Source organism: Vigna radiata, chromosome 1, assembly GCF_000741045.1.
Source record: "Vigna radiata var. radiata cultivar VC1973A chromosome 1, Vradiata_ver6, whole genome shotgun sequence".
NCBI lineage: Eukaryota > Viridiplantae > Streptophyta > Magnoliopsida > Fabales > Fabaceae > Vigna > Vigna radiata.
In genome coordinates, this window is record NC_028351.1 from 2,760,864 (window position 1) to 2,782,402 (window position 21,539).

General features: G+C 27.0%; 2 protein-coding genes across 3 annotated transcripts; one reads left to right on the forward strand and one right to left on the reverse strand.

The window, feature by feature from the left end:
• The first annotated feature begins 1,400 nt into the window (after window positions 1-1,400).
• LOC106763104 (exocyst complex component EXO70A1) lies at window positions 1,401-8,112 on the forward strand. Of its 2 annotated transcripts, XM_014647287.2 has the most exons (11): window positions 1,401-1,691; window positions 2,361-2,456; window positions 2,882-3,087; window positions 3,195-3,428; window positions 3,555-3,693; window positions 3,761-3,973; window positions 4,837-5,042; window positions 5,244-5,441; window positions 5,534-5,633; window positions 7,264-7,481; window positions 7,766-8,112. In XM_014647287.2, the coding sequence occupies exons 1-11, from the start codon at window positions 1,533-1,535 to the stop codon at window positions 7,881-7,883; spliced, it is 1,887 nt and encodes a 628-aa protein (XP_014502773.1). In that variant the 5' UTR covers window positions 1,401-1,532; the 3' UTR covers window positions 7,884-8,112. The 2 variants fall into 2 exon arrangements, with proteins under 2 accessions (XP_014502773.1, XP_022637632.1); XM_022781911.1 differs by lacking the exon at window positions 2,361-2,456.
• A 3,694-nt stretch (window positions 8,113-11,806) lies between these two features.
• On the reverse strand, window positions 11,807-13,892 carry LOC106755601. Its single transcript, XM_022781942.1, has 3 exons — window positions 13,236-13,892; window positions 12,166-12,457; window positions 11,807-12,066 (listed from the first exon to the last, which is right to left on the reverse strand). The coding sequence occupies exons 1-3, from the start codon at window positions 13,851-13,853 to the stop codon at window positions 12,059-12,061; spliced, it is 918 nt and encodes a 305-aa protein (XP_022637663.1). The 5' UTR covers window positions 13,854-13,892; the 3' UTR covers window positions 11,807-12,058.
• Window positions 13,893-21,539: the final 7,647 nt, after the last annotated feature.

The window sequence follows — 21,539 nt, forward strand, 5'->3', positions numbered from 1 at the left end:
AAAATATTTTAAAAAAATCTATTCAAAATACAAATTTTACATTTAAAATTATACAATTCAGAATACTTTTTATTTTATATTTTAAATTATACCATCTACATTTTTAATATTTGTATTAGAGATTGTATAATCTAAAATATGAAATTTCATTATACAATCTGAAACACAAAAATAAAAAATGTATTCTATATTATTCAATCATGATATATTTTTTATTTTGTAGTTCATAATTTATAATTCAAAATATTTTATAGTGTGAAAAAATAAAAAAGTGTAAGAGGGAGCTATGCTTAGAAAGTGGTGGACTATGCGTGTCTAGTCATATTTTTTTCATCTTCCTCTTAAAGCTTTGTAGCATTTCCTTTCGCTATGTAACTGAAATTTTGGATAGGAGGATCAAAGATGATGAGAAGAAGAAAAGAGAGAAAAAAGAGGTGAGAGAGAGGAGGGGTGTATATGGAAGAAGAGATTGGAATAAGATAAGAGTAAAATTTCTTTTCATTAACTTATGGAGGTGAAGGAAGAAATTACGGGGGCGCAAGAAGAAATGGCCCTACTAGGATAATTAATATGAACATGTGTCTAAAGCCCAAATAATTATAAACGAGTGGATTAAAATCATCATCATTAAACTAGAGAATATTGTGTTTAAAAGTAAAAGCAACTCATAAATATTTCAAAAATTAAGTTATAAACTTAGTACAATTTTCCAACTCAAGTATTATACTAATTCTTCATTGTCCCATTTCAGTTTCAGAACTACTATTACCATTACTTCCTATTTTTTTCCTGTATTTATTCGATAATTATAAAAGAAAAAAGATATATACAAAATTACAAGGATAGAATATTCACAAAAATAAAATCAAATGGAAATATCAAATCTTATCATAAGGTTGTACTTATCAAATATTATCATAAGGTTATACAAATGGAAATAAAATTAAGTTTTAACACCAAAATAGATAATATCTGAAATGTTACTTATTGAACATATTATATAAGGAACTTGAATTAAATTTACGTGAAAAGTTAAATAATATAAATAAAAAATATAAATATAGTTTTTTCTATTTAATTCATAGGAATGTTATTATTAATTGCGGCATTTTAATAAGGCAATTTTGACTCAATACCAATTAGAAGAATCCTTATTAAGTTATTTTTAAATAAAATAGATTAAATTAAAAAATTCAAAATAATAAAATAAATTAAAAGAAACTTAATAACAAAGAAAAATTATCAGACCGACAGTTTTTTTTTTTAATTATTGAGTTAAAATTATAAAATATTTAGCATAAAGATGGAGGGAAAAAAATGGTAGAGAAAAGTTACATTAAAACGAAATGAGGTCCTACAGTACCTTCAACCGTTTCGCGAGGAGCACGGAAACACAGTGAGAATAGAAGGAAACTAACACACGTCGGAGAAAAAGAAAAGGGGGTCACGAATTTTAGATCCAATGTGCATTTTCGTTTTCGTTTTCGTTTTCAGTTTCATCAACGAAAAAGTGAGATGAGATTGATCTGAAAATGGAGATATCGAAAGCGATGGACGCTCTCCGAGAGAGAGCGACGTTCGTAAAGGAATCACTTCACAAGAGCCAGACCATCACCGATAACATGGTCTCCATTCTCGGTTCCTTCGATCATCGTCTCTCCGCACTCGAGACCGCCATGCGTCCCACTCAGGTATGCTCGCTTGCTCATATGTGTCGCTTTTAATGGCAGAAGGTACGAATCACGTGAATCACACACTTCCGATTATAGCAATAGAATGTGTTTATGTTACCTCTTTCGTCACTTACAATTGCAATTAAGAGTTGTATTCATCAATGCTGTTCGATTTCTCATTAGTAAGAGCGTCTGCGTTTTGATGAAAGGAATTTTTCGAATTCACGTTTAGAAGTTCGTTTATGAGGATTTAATTTTTCTCGAGAAAGATTTTGCTGAAAGTTTCTGGGAGGAGATACAAATCTAACTTTGTCGAATTAAAATACGAAATTTGTTAAAGAAAATGTGCTTTTGGTCTCTGAAATTTACGATAATTATAATAATCGATTCCTTAAATTTAAAATAATTTAGTTTGGTTTCTCAAAGTTAAAAAGAAATGTAATTTTAATTTGTAAACCCTACATTTAAAATGTTAAAATATTTTTTAAAACTGTTTTTTTATTTTCTCGAGTTTAGTGTTTAAATACTTACATCATATTTTACTAATTGAAGGATTAAAATATTTTTTTTATTTGAAGGAAAAAGTCATCTATCTCAAATATGTTATTTTACCATATTATCCCTTTTTTTAGAGTTTGGTTGATTTTTGTACAATATGTTAATTGAAGGATTGTTGTTTCAATTTAGATAAAAACGCATTCAATTCGTAGTGCACACGATAACATTGACAAGACTCTAAAAGCAGCAGAGGTGATTTTGGCGCAATTCGACCAGACACGAATGGTGAGTCTTTGTTTTACTTTATTATTTATTTTCAGTTAATTTTCGACTTATTTACATAGGGTATATAATTTATGATTTGAAGTGACTTGATGAAAATATAAAAAGGAAAAAATTGTAACCAAGGTAACTTTTTATGAGCTTGTACAAAGTCAAATTTGATAACGATAAGCACTAAATTTCATTTTCGATTCATACACCTTTTTGTGTTTTTTTTTTTTTTTAAATTAAAGTTTGTTGCTTAACTTTTAGATTTTATTAAGATGTAGTAGGTCTTCTTTAAATTATATTTTTATTACTAAAATCACATGCCCCTTTGGACTATGTATAAGTATAATAATATATTATATTATAGTTTTTTAATTAAATTAAATCAGTATTGATTGTTAATTTTTTTTTCATGATTTTCATTTAAATTTACTGATTAGGCGGAGGCTAAAATACTTCGAGGGCCGCACGAGGATCTAGAAAGCTATTTAGGAGCAATTGATCAGTTGAGGGCAAATGTTCGTTTTTTTAGTAGTAAAAAGAGCTTCAAAAGTAGCGAGGCTATCGTCACCCATGCTAATACCTTGCTTGCCAAAGCTATCGCAAAGTTAGAAGAGGAATTCAAACATCTTTTGACAAATTATAGGTTCGTCTTCTCAAATTCAACACGAATGAAGCTGACATCCTTAGCTAAAGTAAAAAAAGTCTATCCTTATATTATTTTTTATTTATAAAACTAGCCTTTTATTTCAGTAAACCAGTGGAACCAGATCGGCTTTTTGAGTGCCTACCAAACTCCCTAAGGCCCTCAAATTCTGGGAAGCAAAGTGAGGGTGGTGGAAGAAACCACTCCGGAAAACAAAGTTCAGAAGCTGTCACTTTCGCACTTCCAACTCTCATTCCACCGAGAGTCATACCTTTGCTTCATGATTTAACACAACAAATGGTTCAAGCTGGTCATCAACAACAACTTTTTCGAATATACAGGTAATTTTTTTTTCTTTCCATATAATCAAATGACGAAGTAGTTGCATTCATATGTGCCTAAAACTATAAATATATTTGAATATTTTTGTCAAGTACGGTTTCTGATCTATGTTCCAAAATTTGTAGAGAAACCCGAGCGGCAGTCCTGGAACAAAGTCTCAGGAAGTTAGGTGTCGAAAGGTTGAGTAAGGATGACGTTCAGAGAATGCAATGGGAGGTTTTGGAGGCAAAGATTGGCAATTGGATTCATTACATGAGGATTGCTGTAAGATGAATACGATTTTTTTTCGATTTGTTTTGCTCTTTGCATTTTTCTAACTTTACTTCAATAGGTCAAATTGTTGATTGCTGGAGAGAAGAAAATTTGTGATCAAATATTTGATGGTGTGGACTCTTTGAAATCTCAATGTTTTGCTGAAGTCACTGCTAGTAGTGTGGCTATGCTTCTTAGTTTTGGAGAGGCTGTTGCAAAAAGTAAGAGGTCACCTGAGAAATTATTTGTTCTTCTAGACATGTATGAGATAATGAGAGAACTTCAACCAGAGGTATTATAAACTTTACATCTCAATACTTGTTTTGCTAGAATTATACACATCACTTGTTTCTATTTAAAATAACTTTTACTATGAGGAGCTTGAAATAGTATCTAGGTTCTCTAAATTATATTTTTCTAAGAACAAAATTGGGACACTCTTAAATTATTTTGAAATTTTGATTTTTCAATGCAATTTGAAGAATTTTTTGTATTTTGAAACATAGCATGTCACCCTAACTGATTAGTTAAAATTTTTCTTAACTAACGTCGGAGACCAGATGAATGCAGAGAGAAAAAGTAAGTGGAAAAACTATGTTAAGGAAATAAAAAATGTTAAGGTTGAAAGAGAGGAAAACATTCTGAAAGAACTATAATTCCTTTCATTATATAGGATGAGTTAAGATGTTGGAAAATATTCTAATGAAGCTTGCTAAGCTTTAACATGTTACAATAAAATAGTTCACTTTTCTACAATTAAAAATAAAAAATACAAGAATTATGATAAAGTTGGGTCATTAATGCATCTAGGACAAAGTTAGTTTGGTAGATCTAGACAAAAGGTAGTGCATATATGTGAAAAAGTTGGGCTATTCCATCTGGAAAACAATATTGGAGACACCGCATCAAGAAAATATGCCTAAAAGATGGAAAAGAAAATCATTTGATATTTAGTTTAGAGAAAAACATTGATGCTACATTCAATAAAGTTCAGGAGGTGAGGATTTGAATTCTTATAACTTTTTTTTTTTTTTTTTTTAAAGTTCTTAAAAGTTCTTAAAGTTCTTATACAGATAAATCTTGAAAAATTATTTTAGGCCATTTTCTTATATTTATATTTCCACTGCTTTTTATTGGGGGTGGTACATGATGTAGATTGAGAGACTTTTTGAAAGTAAAGCATGCACTGAAATGAGAGAAGCTGCAATAAATTTGTCAACGAGATTAGCTCAAACTGCCCAAGAAACCTTTGTTGATTTTGAGGAAGCAGTTGAAAAAGATGCCACTAAAACTACTGTAATGGATGGAACTGTCCACCCTTTAACAAGCTACGTGATCAATTACGTAAAGTTTCTGTATGAGTGAGTAATATCGCAATGTTTTCCCTTCATTTGTGTTTGTGTAATTAGCTATCTTTTCCGAAATATTTTATAAACACTTCAAAAATGTTTCTTCAAAATGATTTCAAGAAATAATAAATTTTCTTCAATGTTTCCTATAATGTAATTGGATTTAGATCTTGTTTTTACAAGTTAGTATCTAATTTTTTATTCTAAATGCAGTTATCAATCAACCTTGAAACTACTTTTTCGTGAGTTTGATCCGAATGACCCGGACGGACAATTAGCAATTATTACAACAAGGATTATGCAGGCTCTCCAAACTAACTTGGATGGAAAATCAAAACAATATAAAGATCCAGCACTGACCCAGTTGTTTCTAATGAATAACATCCATTACATAGTGAGATCTGTGAGAAGGTTGGGTTTTTTTTTTTTTTTTTTTACTTAATTGTATTGTAAGATTGATTTTCAAATTGAATCCAATTCCATTTTGTATATTGTGCTGGTAGGTCAGAGGCAAAGGACATGTTAGGAGATGATTGGGTGCAAATACATAGAAGAATTGTGCAACAACATGCAAATCAGTATAAAAGGATTTCTTGGGCAAAGGTTTCACTCTCTAATTTGATAAACTTTAAATAACTCACATTGAATTATGTATATATGCATCGAAAAACGTCTACTTCTTTAGTCTGATTTGCTAAACAAGTTACTCACACAAGATTTAGAGCATAACTCCTAGCTCAACACAGAAACATTACACTATTCAATTAATATACTCCATACCCTAAAGGCATATGCATATAAAAAGCCACACAATAACTTTCATTCAAACCTTCAACTAAATAAAAAACTCAATACTACCCCAAATACAGCTAATTCAAGCCTTACACATTTGATTCCTTCCCATAAATTTCTAGGGCCTATTAAAACTCTTTAAGACTTGAACAACCTTATACAACTAAAACAAATAAAACATTTACTAATTATATGATTTAGTTCACCTTACAAGATTCAATAATTTGAAGCTATAAGATGTATAACAAAAGTTGAAAAAAGGAATTAGAAAAGTTGTGGGTTTATCTCCTCCAATTAATATGTAGAAGATATAAAATTATTTAAAAGATGGAAGAGATTGTCTGTAAAAAAAATTCCATAATTTAATAAGTTTAATTTCTTATTATAGTGTTCAATTTGATCTTTACTCAAAACTGACATGCTTACTCTACTTTATTTTAATCTGCAATGATACTTGTATTTGATGTGTATATTCTTTTTACAAATAGTAAAAGACAGACATACATAATAATATTAATTTCTGGATAGGTCCGAGACGCAAATAAAACCCAAATCACAAAAAGTCTATGGACTCTAACACAAACTTGTCCAAATACATTATACCCAACTTTTACCTTCCACAAAATATATACATAAATGTTGTTAATTAAGGTCTAGTGAAGTATCTAATTATCCTACTCATTCCTTCTCAATAAATTCTTAGACCCTCTAAATTATTTTTCAGAGTAAATGTCATTTTTTTTATTATCGTTGGTAATTAATATACCTTTTGTGAGCATAAATTACATATATTAATTAAGTTCTACTTCATACATAGATTTGCCTTATTATACATTTTTTCCAATCATTAATTTTAAAATCACTTGTAAAATTGGAAAATTTTCTAGTCAGGTGTGTTCAATGCTATTTTGGTCCTTTATAAAAAAAGAAGAAGATATTTTCCCACCATTTTTCAATCTTTTTTATCCATGTGTAAAAATATTTCATAAATACAATAATTGTTTTTTTTTTAATTATTTTGGTCTTCATGTGAAAGAAGAGTAATAAAAGATAGAAGCTTTTTTTTTTTTTTTTTTGCATCTTACTCCTTTTAAGTAATTATTTTAGTTCTTTTTTATTTTAGTTCTTTTACATAATACATTTTGCTAAGAAACTCGTGATTCATGTTATCTTATAATGTTTCATCATTAATTGATATGAATAACATTGTGTAAAATACATTTTAAAATACATTTTGAGATTACTTAGAATCTAAAATATTCTAGAATCTACATTTTAAAAATACATTTTGAGATTACACAATTTCAAAATCTAAAATATATTTCTGGATCTTAAATTGTATTTTGAATAATATAGTTTCAGATGAAAAAGTGTATTTTGAATAATATTGAGTTTGCATGACTACGGTTTCATTAATAGATAACGCTGAATGACCTTGTAGATTTTACAATGCCTCACTGTCCCAGCAAGTGAAAACAATAATGCAGTCACAAGAACAATGATTAAAGATAGATTCAAGACATTTAACGATCAAATTGAAGAGCTTCATCAACGGCAATCTCAATGGACTGTTCCCGACAGTGAATTGCGTGAATCTCTCAGATTGGCTGTTGCTGAAGTGTTGTTGCCCGCATATAGATCTTTCCTAAAACGTTTTGGGTATATTTCAATTAAGCTATATAATTTTGGACAAAATTAGAAGTATTTTCTTATTGTTTTCAGAGTTGTTTTCTCATGGAAAGTTTTACTTTGGTGATCAGCATAATAAACATTTGCACTGAAAGACAAGATAGATCCTCAAAGTAAAACTTTAATTGTGATTAGATAACAACACTAAAAACACCTATTATGAACTATGTCTATATCTTTTTTCTTTTCAGTTTCTGAATTTTCTCACAAATTTTATTCCTTTTATGGTGATGAACATGTATTTAATCTTTCAGGCCCGTGATAGAGAACGGCAAAAATCCTTATAAGTACATGGTATATTCTCCCGAACATCTTGAGCAAATGCTGGGTGAATTTTTTGAAAGCAAGATATGGGGTGAACCAAAGCGATAAATCATTGCAGTAAATTCCTTTCCTTTGTGATTTGGAAACCTACTTGTTTATAATAATTTATCAATATTGTACAGGTGTGGTCATTCGATTGAACTCTCTATTCTTTCTTCTTCTCTCATTTTAGCCCCAAATTAATGATTAGTCATTGAATAGTTCACTAGTTAGTTCCTATTTTAGGGTTGATTTTATAGACACTTTGACCATATCCAAACATTTAATTGATACTATTATTTATTCTATTTCTCTCTCCTGTAATTTTATAAGCCAATGATATCAATCACTTATTCTCGTCTCTTACTTTCAATTAATTATTCCCTTCTACCAAGACAGGTGTCCATGGATTTCTCCGTTTTATAGACTCGATTTACAAATACATCTGACATATTTTGCTACATTTATCTACTAATGTTGCTATTGTGGCGAGGGTTTGTAGTGTTTTCATTCCTCTAAAAGAAATTAAACAACCCATTGGCAACTTTCTTTTGTAAGGAGCAAAGAAATATATTCAAGGAGAAAAAATTGGCCATGCCAATTCTCGTTTCAAAGTTATAATAAATAATAATATTATGCAAAAAGAAAGAAAAAAAAAAGAGAACATTTTAGGGTCACTAAAATACATAATTGTATCGTGGTAAGAATATACGAGGGATAAATGATGTTAGTTGTCATTTTATTATTGATAAAATGACAATCAATTTCAGTATGTTTGAGTTATATGTAATGATAAATGATTACAATATAATTATATCTTTTTAGAAATTCAAATTCCTAAATCATCATGTTATTATTTGAGTTATTTTAACTTACATGTTGTCATCGTTATAAAAAGATATTTAATCTTTGTAGCATGATGAGAGATGGTTAATTGTTTCTTAATTTTCCAAGATACTACAAAAGAATCGAGAAGTATCACCCGTGGATAGTTTGTCTAATTCGAATCATACCATCTCTATAGTTTTAATTATTGAAGAATAATACATTGTCTCAAATGTTTCTTCAAATATCAAATGATCCTTAAGGTTGCTTCCAATGTTATACACGAAGTTTTTTCATAAGCTGAGATAAAATGTGTATAGTGTAAGCAAAATCAGATTTAGTCATACATAAATAGATTAATCGCTCAATCAATCTTTGATAGGGTTTCGAATCTTCAAGAGATGTACCAACTAATGTTATCTTATGGTGTTGTTCTATTTGAAAATCCCTAATCTTGGTACATACTAAATTTGTGTCTTTAAGGATTTTCAATGCATATTTTCATTGATAAAGATAAACTCCTTCTTCAGTGAATAATTTAAATAGAATTGGACAAAGCCATATCCAACTTAACAAACCAGCAACGAAGAGCTTGTTTTAAGCCATACAACTATGTTTTCATCTTGCAAACTAAATTAAGGTATTCAGGTCTGTTTTAAAACCTAAAGGAAATTTCATGTACATCCATTTGATGAACTTGTCATTTTTTAAATTGTCTCAACTATTAAGAAGGTACAAATGATCAATGTTTTTTCTAATAGAGCACATGTTTCATCATAATTTATTCTCTCTCTGATGATGTTTGAAAATAACAAGTTTCACTTTCAAATGTTATATACTCCATTCTGAGTCATATCTTATTTTGTATATCATTTACTTCCAAAAACTTTCTTTTTGGGTGATAGTTTTTAAAAAATATATGTTTAATTTTTTTTCCAAGGCTCGTATTTCATCAACCAACAAAATTCCATATCATACAATTTTCATTCCCTTTTTTTTCATAACAAGTTTATTCCTATCACAATGATGCACCTAACATAAACAACCAAAACTTTCATTTTATGAAATTTAGATGATTTGCCAAATAATTTTTCAAAGGTGTCACATAATTAAGCATATTGGAAGATGTGATATTATTTAAATAACATACGACTAACACACATTCATCCCAAAATTGCATTAGTAAATAAGCCTAAAATGTGAGTATAATAAGCTAATGTTTTCTTTCCACACTCCCTTTTTATTGTGGAGTATCCACACAAGATGTCTTAAACACAATTTCATTGTTTAAAGAAAAATCACACAAATAATTAAATTTGGTGTTGTTGTCACTTCGTGCTTTATTTATTTTCATATGAAATTATCTATCAACTAAGGTAGCAAAATACCTAAATATAGATTTAACTTTAGTTTTATTGTATAACAAATAACTCAAACTACCTGAATAACCATTGAGAATAATTAAGTAACATTGCACCCTACATGAAGAATGAGTGGAATAAGGTACCCATAAATAACAATGAACTTCAAATAAACTACTTACAATAGGATCACTTAGTTAAAAATGATTCATATGTTGATTAGTATATAAGGCATTTGACAAATGTTTTAACTTTGTCACTTTTACCCAATGTAAGACTTTGACTCACCTGGATTGTTACCAACAATCTCTCCTCACAAGTGAGTCTCTTTCATATGATATTTTTCCCTCAAATATATGGTAACATTTGCTTATACCCTTGTGGTTATGGTTATAGCGATCTAAGTGGTCATACTTATAACCTTTTTGTTGTGATAATGATATTATTGTTGTTAAAGCGATATAAGTCAGTCACCCCAAATCATAAACTTTGTTATGTGATATGAGGGTATTCATTGGGAGATATGATATATATATATATATATATATATATATGTATGTATGTATGTATGTATGTATATATGTTTGTATGTATGTATATATAAGGAATTTGACACCATTTTTAACCAAAAACCTTAAGGTAATGGGTTTATCAATCTTTCAAGTTATATGATGTTCTAACTTTGTCATTTTTACTTAATGTGAAACTTTGATTTACACTTGAGTTATTCCCACACCTATGGAGTACCCAATAAAAAAAATTATTACTACATATAATGCATGATTAAATTGAATAATAAAATTGGATGCATCAATTCATTGTGATACATAAATTAAATTCAAGTTAATCGAGGGACAAAAAGAAAATTATCAAGTTTTAAACCACCACCCAAAATCACAATGCCTTCCTTTGTAGTGATGACATCTTTTTCATTTGACACTTCCACTGATATTTTTGTAATCTTTTTCACATTTATCGAAAAAGAATTTTTTTGTCACATGGTGCAAACTCTCGTGTAAATAATCCAAGGAATGTCATTCTAACCATGAAGGTTATTCTTAGTTTTCCATTATTGTTTTTAACCATAATCTCTTACCGCTTTGAAAAATCCAAATTTTATAGAGCTTATGTACAAACAAAGATGGAAGAAGAAGGAGGAGCAGCAAATCAGGGCTTCAAGGAAATTTTCCCTAATTTTTTTTTTCAAAAATCCAAAAATTCGTGTCACTCTACCATATTGTTTAAGAAAATAACGTCAATGTGTCACATCGATGTATTTTTAACACCACTTAACCAATTTAATGACAGGGATCTAATTCCATCAATTTTTCTTAAATAGGAACCCGATTGAGAGAAGAGATAAATGAGGAATCCATTTGAGACGAAAAAAAAAATAGAAACCTCATGAATGATTTAACCTAATTTTAGTTTCATACATGAGATATGATTCTTACTAATATTTTATTTGTTAGTTTTAAAGAAGTCAAACATTGCAAAATTTGAATTTGTGACCCATGAAATTACGAGAAAGAATTACTTATCTTAGATATTAGATGCCATATACATTTAGATGCAATGGTCTTGGTGATGTCATTAAACAAAGAAATAAAGCATCTAAGCAACTAATTTTCTCATGCAACAACAAATATTTTGAATTATTTTTTCAATGTGCTCTCGCAAAGATAAATATGTCCTTTTAAGCTGGACACATTTTTGCTTAACAAGAATGTATATAAAATATGAGAATCTATATCACTAGAAACATTACAACTTCATATGAAGTGAATAATTATCCAAGAGGCCATGGAGTTCCTAATTAAGAATTGAAAAGAAAAAGACATCACTTGTCAATTTGCATTACATTCCAAACAACCAAGTCCACCAACAACAATTTTGATAATTTTGAAATTTCAGTTCTTCATGGTTGGTTGTTATTGCCTCATTGTGTTTGAAGGATTACTGTACTCATCCACACTTGCATACTCAACTCAACAAATATGTTGTATATACACAACTATTCGAGCATTCAACTGCTAAAATAACTGTCACCTTCTTGCATCATTCTTCTGCTAATTAACAAGGATATTATTATTAGAAAAATCAAAAACATATGATAGTGTCTTATAGAAATGTTGAATAATAAAATAGGTAAAGGAAAAACTGACCATTGAATGAAGAAGGAACAACAACTACATGCATGTCACTGGCATGAGGAGGTAGTTGTAATCGAAGTGGATAAAGTTTTGCAGTGAATGGATTGCGACAACAGACAAGAATATCATCAAGCCCTGTTTCTTCTTTCAATTTATCTTTTAGTTCATTCACACAACTTCCTTTAAAGATGAAATATGACTCTTTCTTTGCATCATCAACATCACCATTTTCGTCACCCACATTATAAAATATAACTCTTCCTTCTTTCACCGGTGATAAACACTCTTGTGAATGATCTTCAGCCTGCATATAAAAATTTAAAAAAAAAATGTAAATTTTATAACGATGAGGGATGAAATAAAAGAATGTATTTTTAGAGGTAATAGATATAACTATTTCATGAATTTATGTGATGAAACTTAATTTAAATAATAAGTATCTTCGTTTCTTTTTTGCATTGGAAAAAAAATTAAGCTTATCTTATTAAATTAAACATTTTCCATTTTTAATCAATTAATAAGTTCTATTTACCTACTATGTATTTTTACAATGATAATGAAAATATATATATATATATATATATATATATATATATATATATATATATATATATGGAGAAGACATACTCTAAATGATAAAATTATATGTTGGAATCAATAATTAGCATAAGTGAAACAATCCTTATCTTTTTATTAAATTTTTGTGTTTGATTTTTGTGAATGAATAAATAATTGAAATAAAACAATTAAATAAGATTAACTAGATTTTGTTATCAACAAATTTGATAAATATTTCACATCAATCAAATGGTTAAAAAGAATAATTTGAGCATATATAACATTTTTTCCGTTATCATAGTATTTTAGAAATTACATGTAAAATTAATTTTTACATAAAAAGCATCATATCACATAATATGAATTTTCATATAAAAGAAAACAAATTATCTTTAAAAAAATTGTAAACGATAATCACTCTATCAAAGGACAACATATTTAAATTCTTTTTAAAACTCAGAAATTTGTTCCATTTTCAGTTTTTTGAATCTGAAAAAAAGAATGGTAAGTTTGATGAGACGAACCTCAGGCGTTATGGGAGATCGGAGATCAATCTTGACCAATGAATCGGTGTCTGCGATGATCGCCGATGGACAGGAAGAAGGTGAAAGACAGGTGGGCGTTGGATTCAAGGAACGAGAAACGGGAGGCGTAATAGGTGTTGGCCTTGGTCGGGGTTTGAGTTGATTCCGAGGTCGAAGCTCAACTATGTCAACGTCCCACAAAATCCAATTTGCTGTTGAGGTACGATGAGGAACATCATGGGTGATGGTGTTTCTCCAAGGTGGTAAGCCGCCATTGGCACGAAGATATTGTCCGTAACGTGTTCTTAATCTGACTTGAACTCCTTCTCTTATGGGTTCCCATTCGACAGAAGAATTCAACCTAGAAGGCAACGTTTGGAAGACATTTTTTCCTGTTCCTCTCAATATAAACGGCATGTTTGAAGCTGTTAGGTATTTTCCATAGCAGCTTTTCAATCTTATGAAATTTGAATTTTCTATGACCTCAACTTCCCATTTAGCATTATTGTAGCAACCATTACGATCTTGGAAGACGTTTTCTTGATTCTCATCGGCCAACATGTACTTGTCATGGTAGCTTCTCAAACGCACCACTTTTGCCTTTTGGAAGAACTCCATTAATTCAAAAGGGTGGATTGAGAAAAAAGAACAACAGGTGAGGATGTGATGCAAAGAATTTCAGACAACAATGGGGAATAACAGGAAGGTTGATATTATTAATCGTTGTGTCAACTTCATTCACGTATACATTACACGTAATGGACCCATAATTTTCTAATTAGGGCAGGGTGAGGGAATTCCATGCAAATGAGATTCTAAAATGATGCAAAATTTGTTAGTTGTTACGATAAATTCACCTTTAACTATCACAAATTGTCATTTAGTTTCTTCAAATATTTTAATTGATTGAAATTTTAATGGAAACATTCGTGATTAAGTTCAATTTGTGTATCACATTCAACCGGACGTAATTCCATTTTATGTTTAGTAAGAGGATCATCTATATTTAGCTTTTAAAATAGTATAATAATATTTTGACAACATTTTTTTTATAATATTTTAATACCATTTACGTGTTATTTTGTGATTGATCAATGTTAGTGTTATGATTGATTGTTGAATAATTTTGGACCAATCACATTAAAATGTTGTCAAAAAATGTTATCAAAGTATTGTTATCCTTTAAAATATTTGTATTTTAATTAGAATTAAACTTCCGACTTTCTTAGAGTCTATCCTAATTATATTTCTTTTTTTTTAATATTTCTTTAGGCTTAAACTCATTTTCTAATAATATATTAAGTTTATTTCTATATATTATTTTTCGGATAAGCAAAAGAATTTCATAAGGTAGAATTTGCAATGTTGAATGATGATCCTAACCAATACATAACTTTGTATAATTTTGAGTTTTAAAAACACATCAGATCGTTATTAAATTATATTCAGTAACAAGTTTATGAAATTGGTTGTCTAACTTGTTAAATTATTACATTATGATGGTAATTTAATTAACTTTCGTAAACTCTTTAAAGTTTTAATATGCCTCAATTATTAGTTTGTGAATAATGTAAGAATTTAATTAATAAATTATAAACACATTTTTAAATTTATTTTTGATATTTTTCAGATTTATTAATTTAAAATTACATTTTAAATTGATTTATTAAAAAAGAGAAGGCTAATGCTTGTTGCATATTTTTATTCTTATACTATTGATTTTTCAAAACGAAATTCACCGAAATGAATGGGTCGGCCCACATAACTCAAAACTGGCTTCAACCGGATGGGCCTCATTTCTTTCTGCAGTCAATAATTTTCGGAATTTGGATTCTTAGAGTTTTTTTATATTATCTATACTGAACCTTAAAAATATATTTATAGAACTAAATTTAATATTTTAGAATATATTAAAAACTTGTTTAATGTACTAATATTATTATATTTTGAAGATTCAGACAACAACAAAAAATTAGCAACAGACAACCATACATTTATTTGCCCTTAGGATATTAAATGGTAATGAATATACATGAATATATATATATATATATATATATATATATATATATATATATATTGGTAGTTATTAAATTTTTAATGTGCATTAATTAAATGATAATTTTATTTTATAATGGATAAATAGGAATATTAAAGAAAAATTCCATCCACATAAGTTACACTCAAATTAAATCATGCCACATCATTTTTTATCGTGATATTTAATTAGGCTTAATACCGCTTTTGGTCCCTAGTTTGGGAGGGTCTGTTCAATATGGTCCTACTTTTTTTTTTTCATAACAATTGATCCCATCTTTTGAAAAAACTGTTCAATTGAGTCCTTTTTGTTCATAGTGGTCCCATATTCAAGTTTAAATTGTTTATTATAGTCCTTATGGTATACAATGATGACATGATTTTTAACATAACATTATTATGTCAGGACTGTTAAAATAACATTTGGATAGGTGAATGCATGAAAGAACTTATTGACGTCATAACCAACACCGTTAGAAAATTGACGTGTCGTAACTAAAAAGAGTCAATTGAACAGTTTTTTCAAAAAGTGAGATCAATTGTTACTAAAAAAAAAGGTAAGACCATATTGAACAAAACATCCCAAACTAGAGACCAAAAACGGTATTAAGCCATTTAATTATTAGTAAAGGACAGAAATATCATTAAAGGATTATTTTACAGGAGTACAAGTTAATTTAGATGGTCAAACCTTTACACTCTCCTATAATTATGATTTAAATTCATATCAGTTTTAGTTTTGATGATTAACATGATATATTTAAGATTATATAAATGATAGCTTAAAGATTAAATTTATATTTGATTCAAACAATTGGATAGTTTGAATAGATCCAAACAGAACACATTGATACTTCTCTTTTCGGTCAACTAAAGTGTTTCTTACTTGTATTGTTATTCATCTTAAGAGAAAACGTTTGTTTGTCTGACTATCAATATGAAAAACTTTAAACATAACGACTTTTTTGAGTCAATCACTAAAACTAACCATCAATTTTGATATCATTTGTGCATCTTTTGATAAAAAATTATCAAAAAAACACAACACTAATAAAAACATCAATTTAACTCTAAAATGAATTACCACAACTTATAACTAAAAATTTCAAAAGAATAAATTTATAAATTTTTTATATTAATAATTTTCTTAATTCTACTTATATTCTAAATAGATGAATCATACAACTAATATAAAATATTCAAAAATATGTAAAAGGCACGTATTTTAAAAAATATCGATACCTTCGAAATAGCAAATCTCATATACAATATGAATATCCAATGATATGAAATAATATAAGGAGGTTATGCGTTGTTTAGAATATTCTAAAACGATTATTTAGAAATTTCCCATTTCACGTTCTATTATCATCATTCCAAAATTGAGTGCATAATGATATGAAAAACTTCGCCCCAAAACTTACTCAAACTTGTCAATATCTTGAAATTGAAATTATGGAACTATGTGTCTTATATTTCTTTTCCTAATTTGATTCTTTAAATGGTATAAAACATATGGAAAATGATATTTTAACACTAATTTTTGACACCATTTTGACACTGCACACGTGTCAAAATGTGGTTGGAAGATTCAAATTAAAAAAAACTGAGATAAGGATATATTTAAAAGAGAAAAACCAAAGTTTTTTTTTTAATTTAAAATCGTCTAACCACATTTTGACACGTATGCAATATCAAAATGATATCAAAAAATTAGTGTTAAAATATCATTTTCCAAAACACATATGCTCAAGGTTGATTTCGTGAATTAAAAAATAAAATTTTCAAAAGGACAAGAAACAGAACCAAATGTTACATTCTCTGTAACCAGAACATCACGGTCACGAATTATCCCAGAAAATGTGACATTTTATTGATTAATTAGTAAATTGAGAAGGTGGTTGGAGGAGGGTGTGTGCAGTGGGGTTCACGTTCACCAAAACCTTTGATGCAAACAAAGAACAGAACATGTCACATTCACTTATATATCTGCCAACGGTATTGGTATCACGTATTTAAATCATTTTACTTTATTTATCAATTTTCCCTAAATATTTTAAATAAATGTAAGTGTGAAAGAGATAATTCATGCTTTGATGGAAACATATGGAAAAATAAATGCATCTACCACCAACTAATTATAATTGCATTAATATAACCATATTTATAGAGAATGCAAACTTTTTTTTATAATTTTATTTAAATTTATGCTTTTAAGAAAATATTTTTTTTAATAATTTTAATCCTTTTTAATTTAATCAATCTTATATACTTGTTACCTCTGTTCTTCTTTTTAAGAATGGAAATCTGAGTTCGGATAAATTAAAAAAGGATAACGTTACTTGACAACAATTTTTTAATAATATTTTAATATTATCTGTTATTTTGTTATTGACTTCACAATCAATAATTATTTATTTTATTAATTTTCTAGAATAACTTTATGATAATATCTTATTTTATTTCTTTTATTTCTTCTTATACATTAATTATTTTATTTCATATCTATTTTATTTTATTTTTAAATGTAAATTAAAATATACAGCTTAGAGAGTTAGTCATCTTTCAACCTCTTCCGAGTAGACATTCTCAATATTCATTTTTGTTTTCTTTCTTTTATGCATATTTTTCTTTTAACTAGTTAATTTTTTCTTTAAATATCTCAAATAAAATAAACACACCAAGCATAAAAAAATATCAAACACTAAGTAACATTTCAATTTATCAAATAATAAAAGGTGATTACGCATCAACTAAATAAAAAAAAAAACTACATTTAATTATTTTTTTCTGTTGATCCGAAAAAGAAAAAAAAAAAAACTCAACATTTGCTTTTTTTTTCTCACCCGAGAACAAAAAAAAATTAAAATTAAAATTAAAATCACAGTTCTCACAATTCAAAGTTTGGCAAGTCATTCATTAGTTCACCTAATTGTATGCTAGTGAACAAAATTAATTGTTGCATTGTTTTGTCAAAATAAAACTGCATTGGTTAAAAAGTTATATATCAAAGAGTTTTTTTCTTTTACCCAATGAATAGGTTTCCATTAAATAATATCATTTATTAATTTTACAATTAACTTAACAAGGAAGAAAACATTGCATAATAAAAAAATTAACAAACTTAATGAAACGATTACTAATTTCTACTAAAAAATCTGTTTAATCACTATTAACGTGGTTTTTCTTTTATATCGAATACTAAATTTAATAAAATGAATACTAATATATCTTGGATCAGAAATATCTTAATAATTAATTTTTTAATTTGACAATTGATATGAATATAAATAAGTTAATTCACACTAGACAACTTACCTGAAATGAAATTAAAGATTTACTATTACGGTGCAATTTACATTTTTTATTTATGAAAATGGATATCTTTTATAAAATTATTAAAATAAATAAATTTTTGAAAGTATGATTTTGCTATAAAGTTGTGCTTCCAAATATTACTTTGTGTTTTTATATTTTTTTTAATCTTATTGGAAGTCACAACATTAGAATTTATTTAGTTTGAAATAAACTTGATTACCGCGTTACATTTAAAAAAGATCAAATTATTTTTTAAATAATTAAATTATGATTTTTTTTAAAATTGATAACATAATATTTTTAAAATTAAATTTTTTTAAATAAATTCTCAACTAAAAACATATATACACTTATATGAGTAATTTTTATTTCATCCCATACTATCAAATTAAAGTCGGGTAATTTTTTGGCAACAAAAATAATAAATGTAACTTTTGCCAACTAAAATAATAAATGTGGCTTTTGGCAACTAAAGCAATATATTCTAACATATTTTCCATGTATTTTATTTTGGCAACCAATGTTATGCAGTTTACAAAAATATAACTTCATTTCGACAGCTGAAATATAAAAAAAAAAAAAATCATTAAACACTTGTTAATTAGTTTTTTTATTTATTTAAAAAATAGGATTTTTGCATATTAAAATGATCTTCATGACTTTTCTTTTAATTATCTATTTTCGTACTTTTAAAAACAAATTACTCGAACACAAATTTGTATAACTGAAAGTCAAAGTAAACGTTTGGTTATATTTCCGAGCTAATATTAATTATTATTAATTACGACATGAAGTTCTTTTCACGTAAGATGACTTAAAACTAAGCATGCATATTATTAGGTTTGGCAAGTAGACTAGTAGATTTATATTTCTTTTTTAAGAAGATATTTCATAATAAATCTTATAAGAAAAAAAATGAAATGAAAACAGAAGAAGAAAATAACACGTGGTGGAAGATATCTCTAAATATCTTATATAAACATTGTTAAAATGTGAATATTTAAAAAAATTAAAAAAAAAAAAAAAAACACGATTGATACTTGACTGTAAATAAGAGAAATTAAATTTTTACCTAAAAAGTTTATAGTATTAGCTATGTAAACTGAAAAAGTTACAGTGAGGAAAGATAAACTCTAATATTATCATTTATTACAGATAACATTTTACAAATTTTATAAAATATAAAAAAGAAATTGACATATACTTTAAAACAAAACAAAATATAATTTGAGTAAATAATACGATAATAAAAAAACATATTTAAATCAATATTATTATATATATAATCGATAAAAGGTTTTATTCAATTAGTTTTCGAAACCGTAAAAATATTCATCTCACATTATTCATTTACATTTACATATTGTAATTAAATAAAACTTCTAACGTTTAAGATTAACTTTATTGAATGTTGAACAAGTGATTTTGATTAATTATTATATTAATGCTTATTTGAGAAGTTATTGAAGTTGTGGACACACAAAACTTGCAATTCTAAAAGTGGATTATATCTTTTAATTAAGCACGTAATAAGAAGACGTACTTTTTAATATGTAAACTTACTGCTTTACATGAAAGCCTCTTTGACCAGTATAACAAAATTAGAAATTAAGAATCGAAAAAAAAAAAAGTAATTAATGTGAAATTCATCCAATTTAAATAAACATTTTTATTTAAAATTTAAAATAAACAAATGTTAAACGTTTATAAAGAAAATTTTATTATACATGACAATTTATTCCATCCATACAAAATTCTCTTATAAAAAAACATTTACGTAATTTGTAAAATAAGATTACTAACAGTGATATTCTTTTAGTAAACATAATATTATAAAAATAAATAAAATTAGAAGACCAATACAAAATGGAAGATGTTCAAAAATATTTTAGGCTATCAATTTATTTTTATATATATACGAAATTTTAAAGACATCAAACATATAAAATATATTAAAATTAAAAAATATTATATATATATATATATATATATATATATATATGAAAAAAAATAGGAACCAACAAAAGCTTTGTCAGACTGCCCATATATACGTTATTTAGTCTGAAAAAAGTGTTTTGGTGAAAGAAGATTACTTTAGAATTTGAGTTTAAGAATTTAATTATACTAAATACTTCAAAAGATTCATCGAACACTTCAAACTATCTGTATAATAAAAAAACATACAAAGTTTAGATATAATAAGGGATTTACATATATAATATATAATGTATTTCAGAAGCTACGTGTGAAGGATGTACATATACAAATGCATATAAATATGCATTGAAAATCATTTAGATTATCTTTAACCATTTTCTGAATTTTTAATATTTTTTTTTTATATGACTTAGTTATAAATATGGTTAAATATTTAAACCTCTTTTTAGTCTCTAAATTATAAGGTAATTTTGATTTTCATCTCTATCTTAAACGTTTGATCTTGTTTGATTCATATAATTATGAAATATATTTATACAATCTTTTTCACCCAACAAGGTTAACTATTTCACATTGACTTTTTAAGAGATTGACAAAAGAGGAATTTGTTAAATGCATGGTGGAATATGTTTTGTCTCTTGTCGTATAAAAAAAATACTTAATGTCATTAAGCAAAAGGGACTACATTCCTACATTTTCTAAGTATAAGGACCTAACAAAATCAAAATTTAAAATAGAAACAAAAACCAAAATGTGTTATAGTTTAAGGACTAAAAACATAGTTAATCTTTAAACATAATAGTATACAATAATACAAAATTATTACCTTGAGTCAACTACATAACTATCTCCTTAACATATTAGATATATTTTATAGAAAATAATCTTAAAAAAAATCTCTTTATGAAATTGTCCCATAAAATGAGGTTAAACACTCAAAAGGAAACATTTAAAGAAAGACACTAGAATAAATGAATAAAACCAAAAACAACTAGAAAAGAGAAGGTGTTT

Excerpts from the sequence above, each read along its gene's own strand:
- LOC106763104 (XM_014647287.2), top strand. The coding sequence starts at position 1,533 with ATGGAGATATCGAAAGCGATGGACGCTCTCCGAGAGAGAGCGACGTTC. Across the intron at positions 3,429-3,554 it reads CAACTTTTTCGAATATACAG|AGAAACCCGAGCGGCAGTCC; the intron begins GTAATTTTTTTT and ends CAAAATTTGTAG. Across the intron at positions 5,442-5,533 it reads ATAGTGAGATCTGTGAGAAG|GTCAGAGGCAAAGGACATGT; the intron begins GTTGGGTTTTTT and ends TTGTGCTGGTAG.
- LOC106755601 (XM_022781942.1), bottom strand. The coding sequence starts at position 13,853 with ATGGAGTTCTTCCAAAAGGCAAAAGTGGTGCGTTTGAGAAGCTACCAT. Across the intron at positions 12,458-13,235 it reads GATCTCCCATAACGCCTGAG|GCTGAAGATCATTCACAAGA; the intron begins GTTCGTCTCATC and ends TTTTATATGCAG.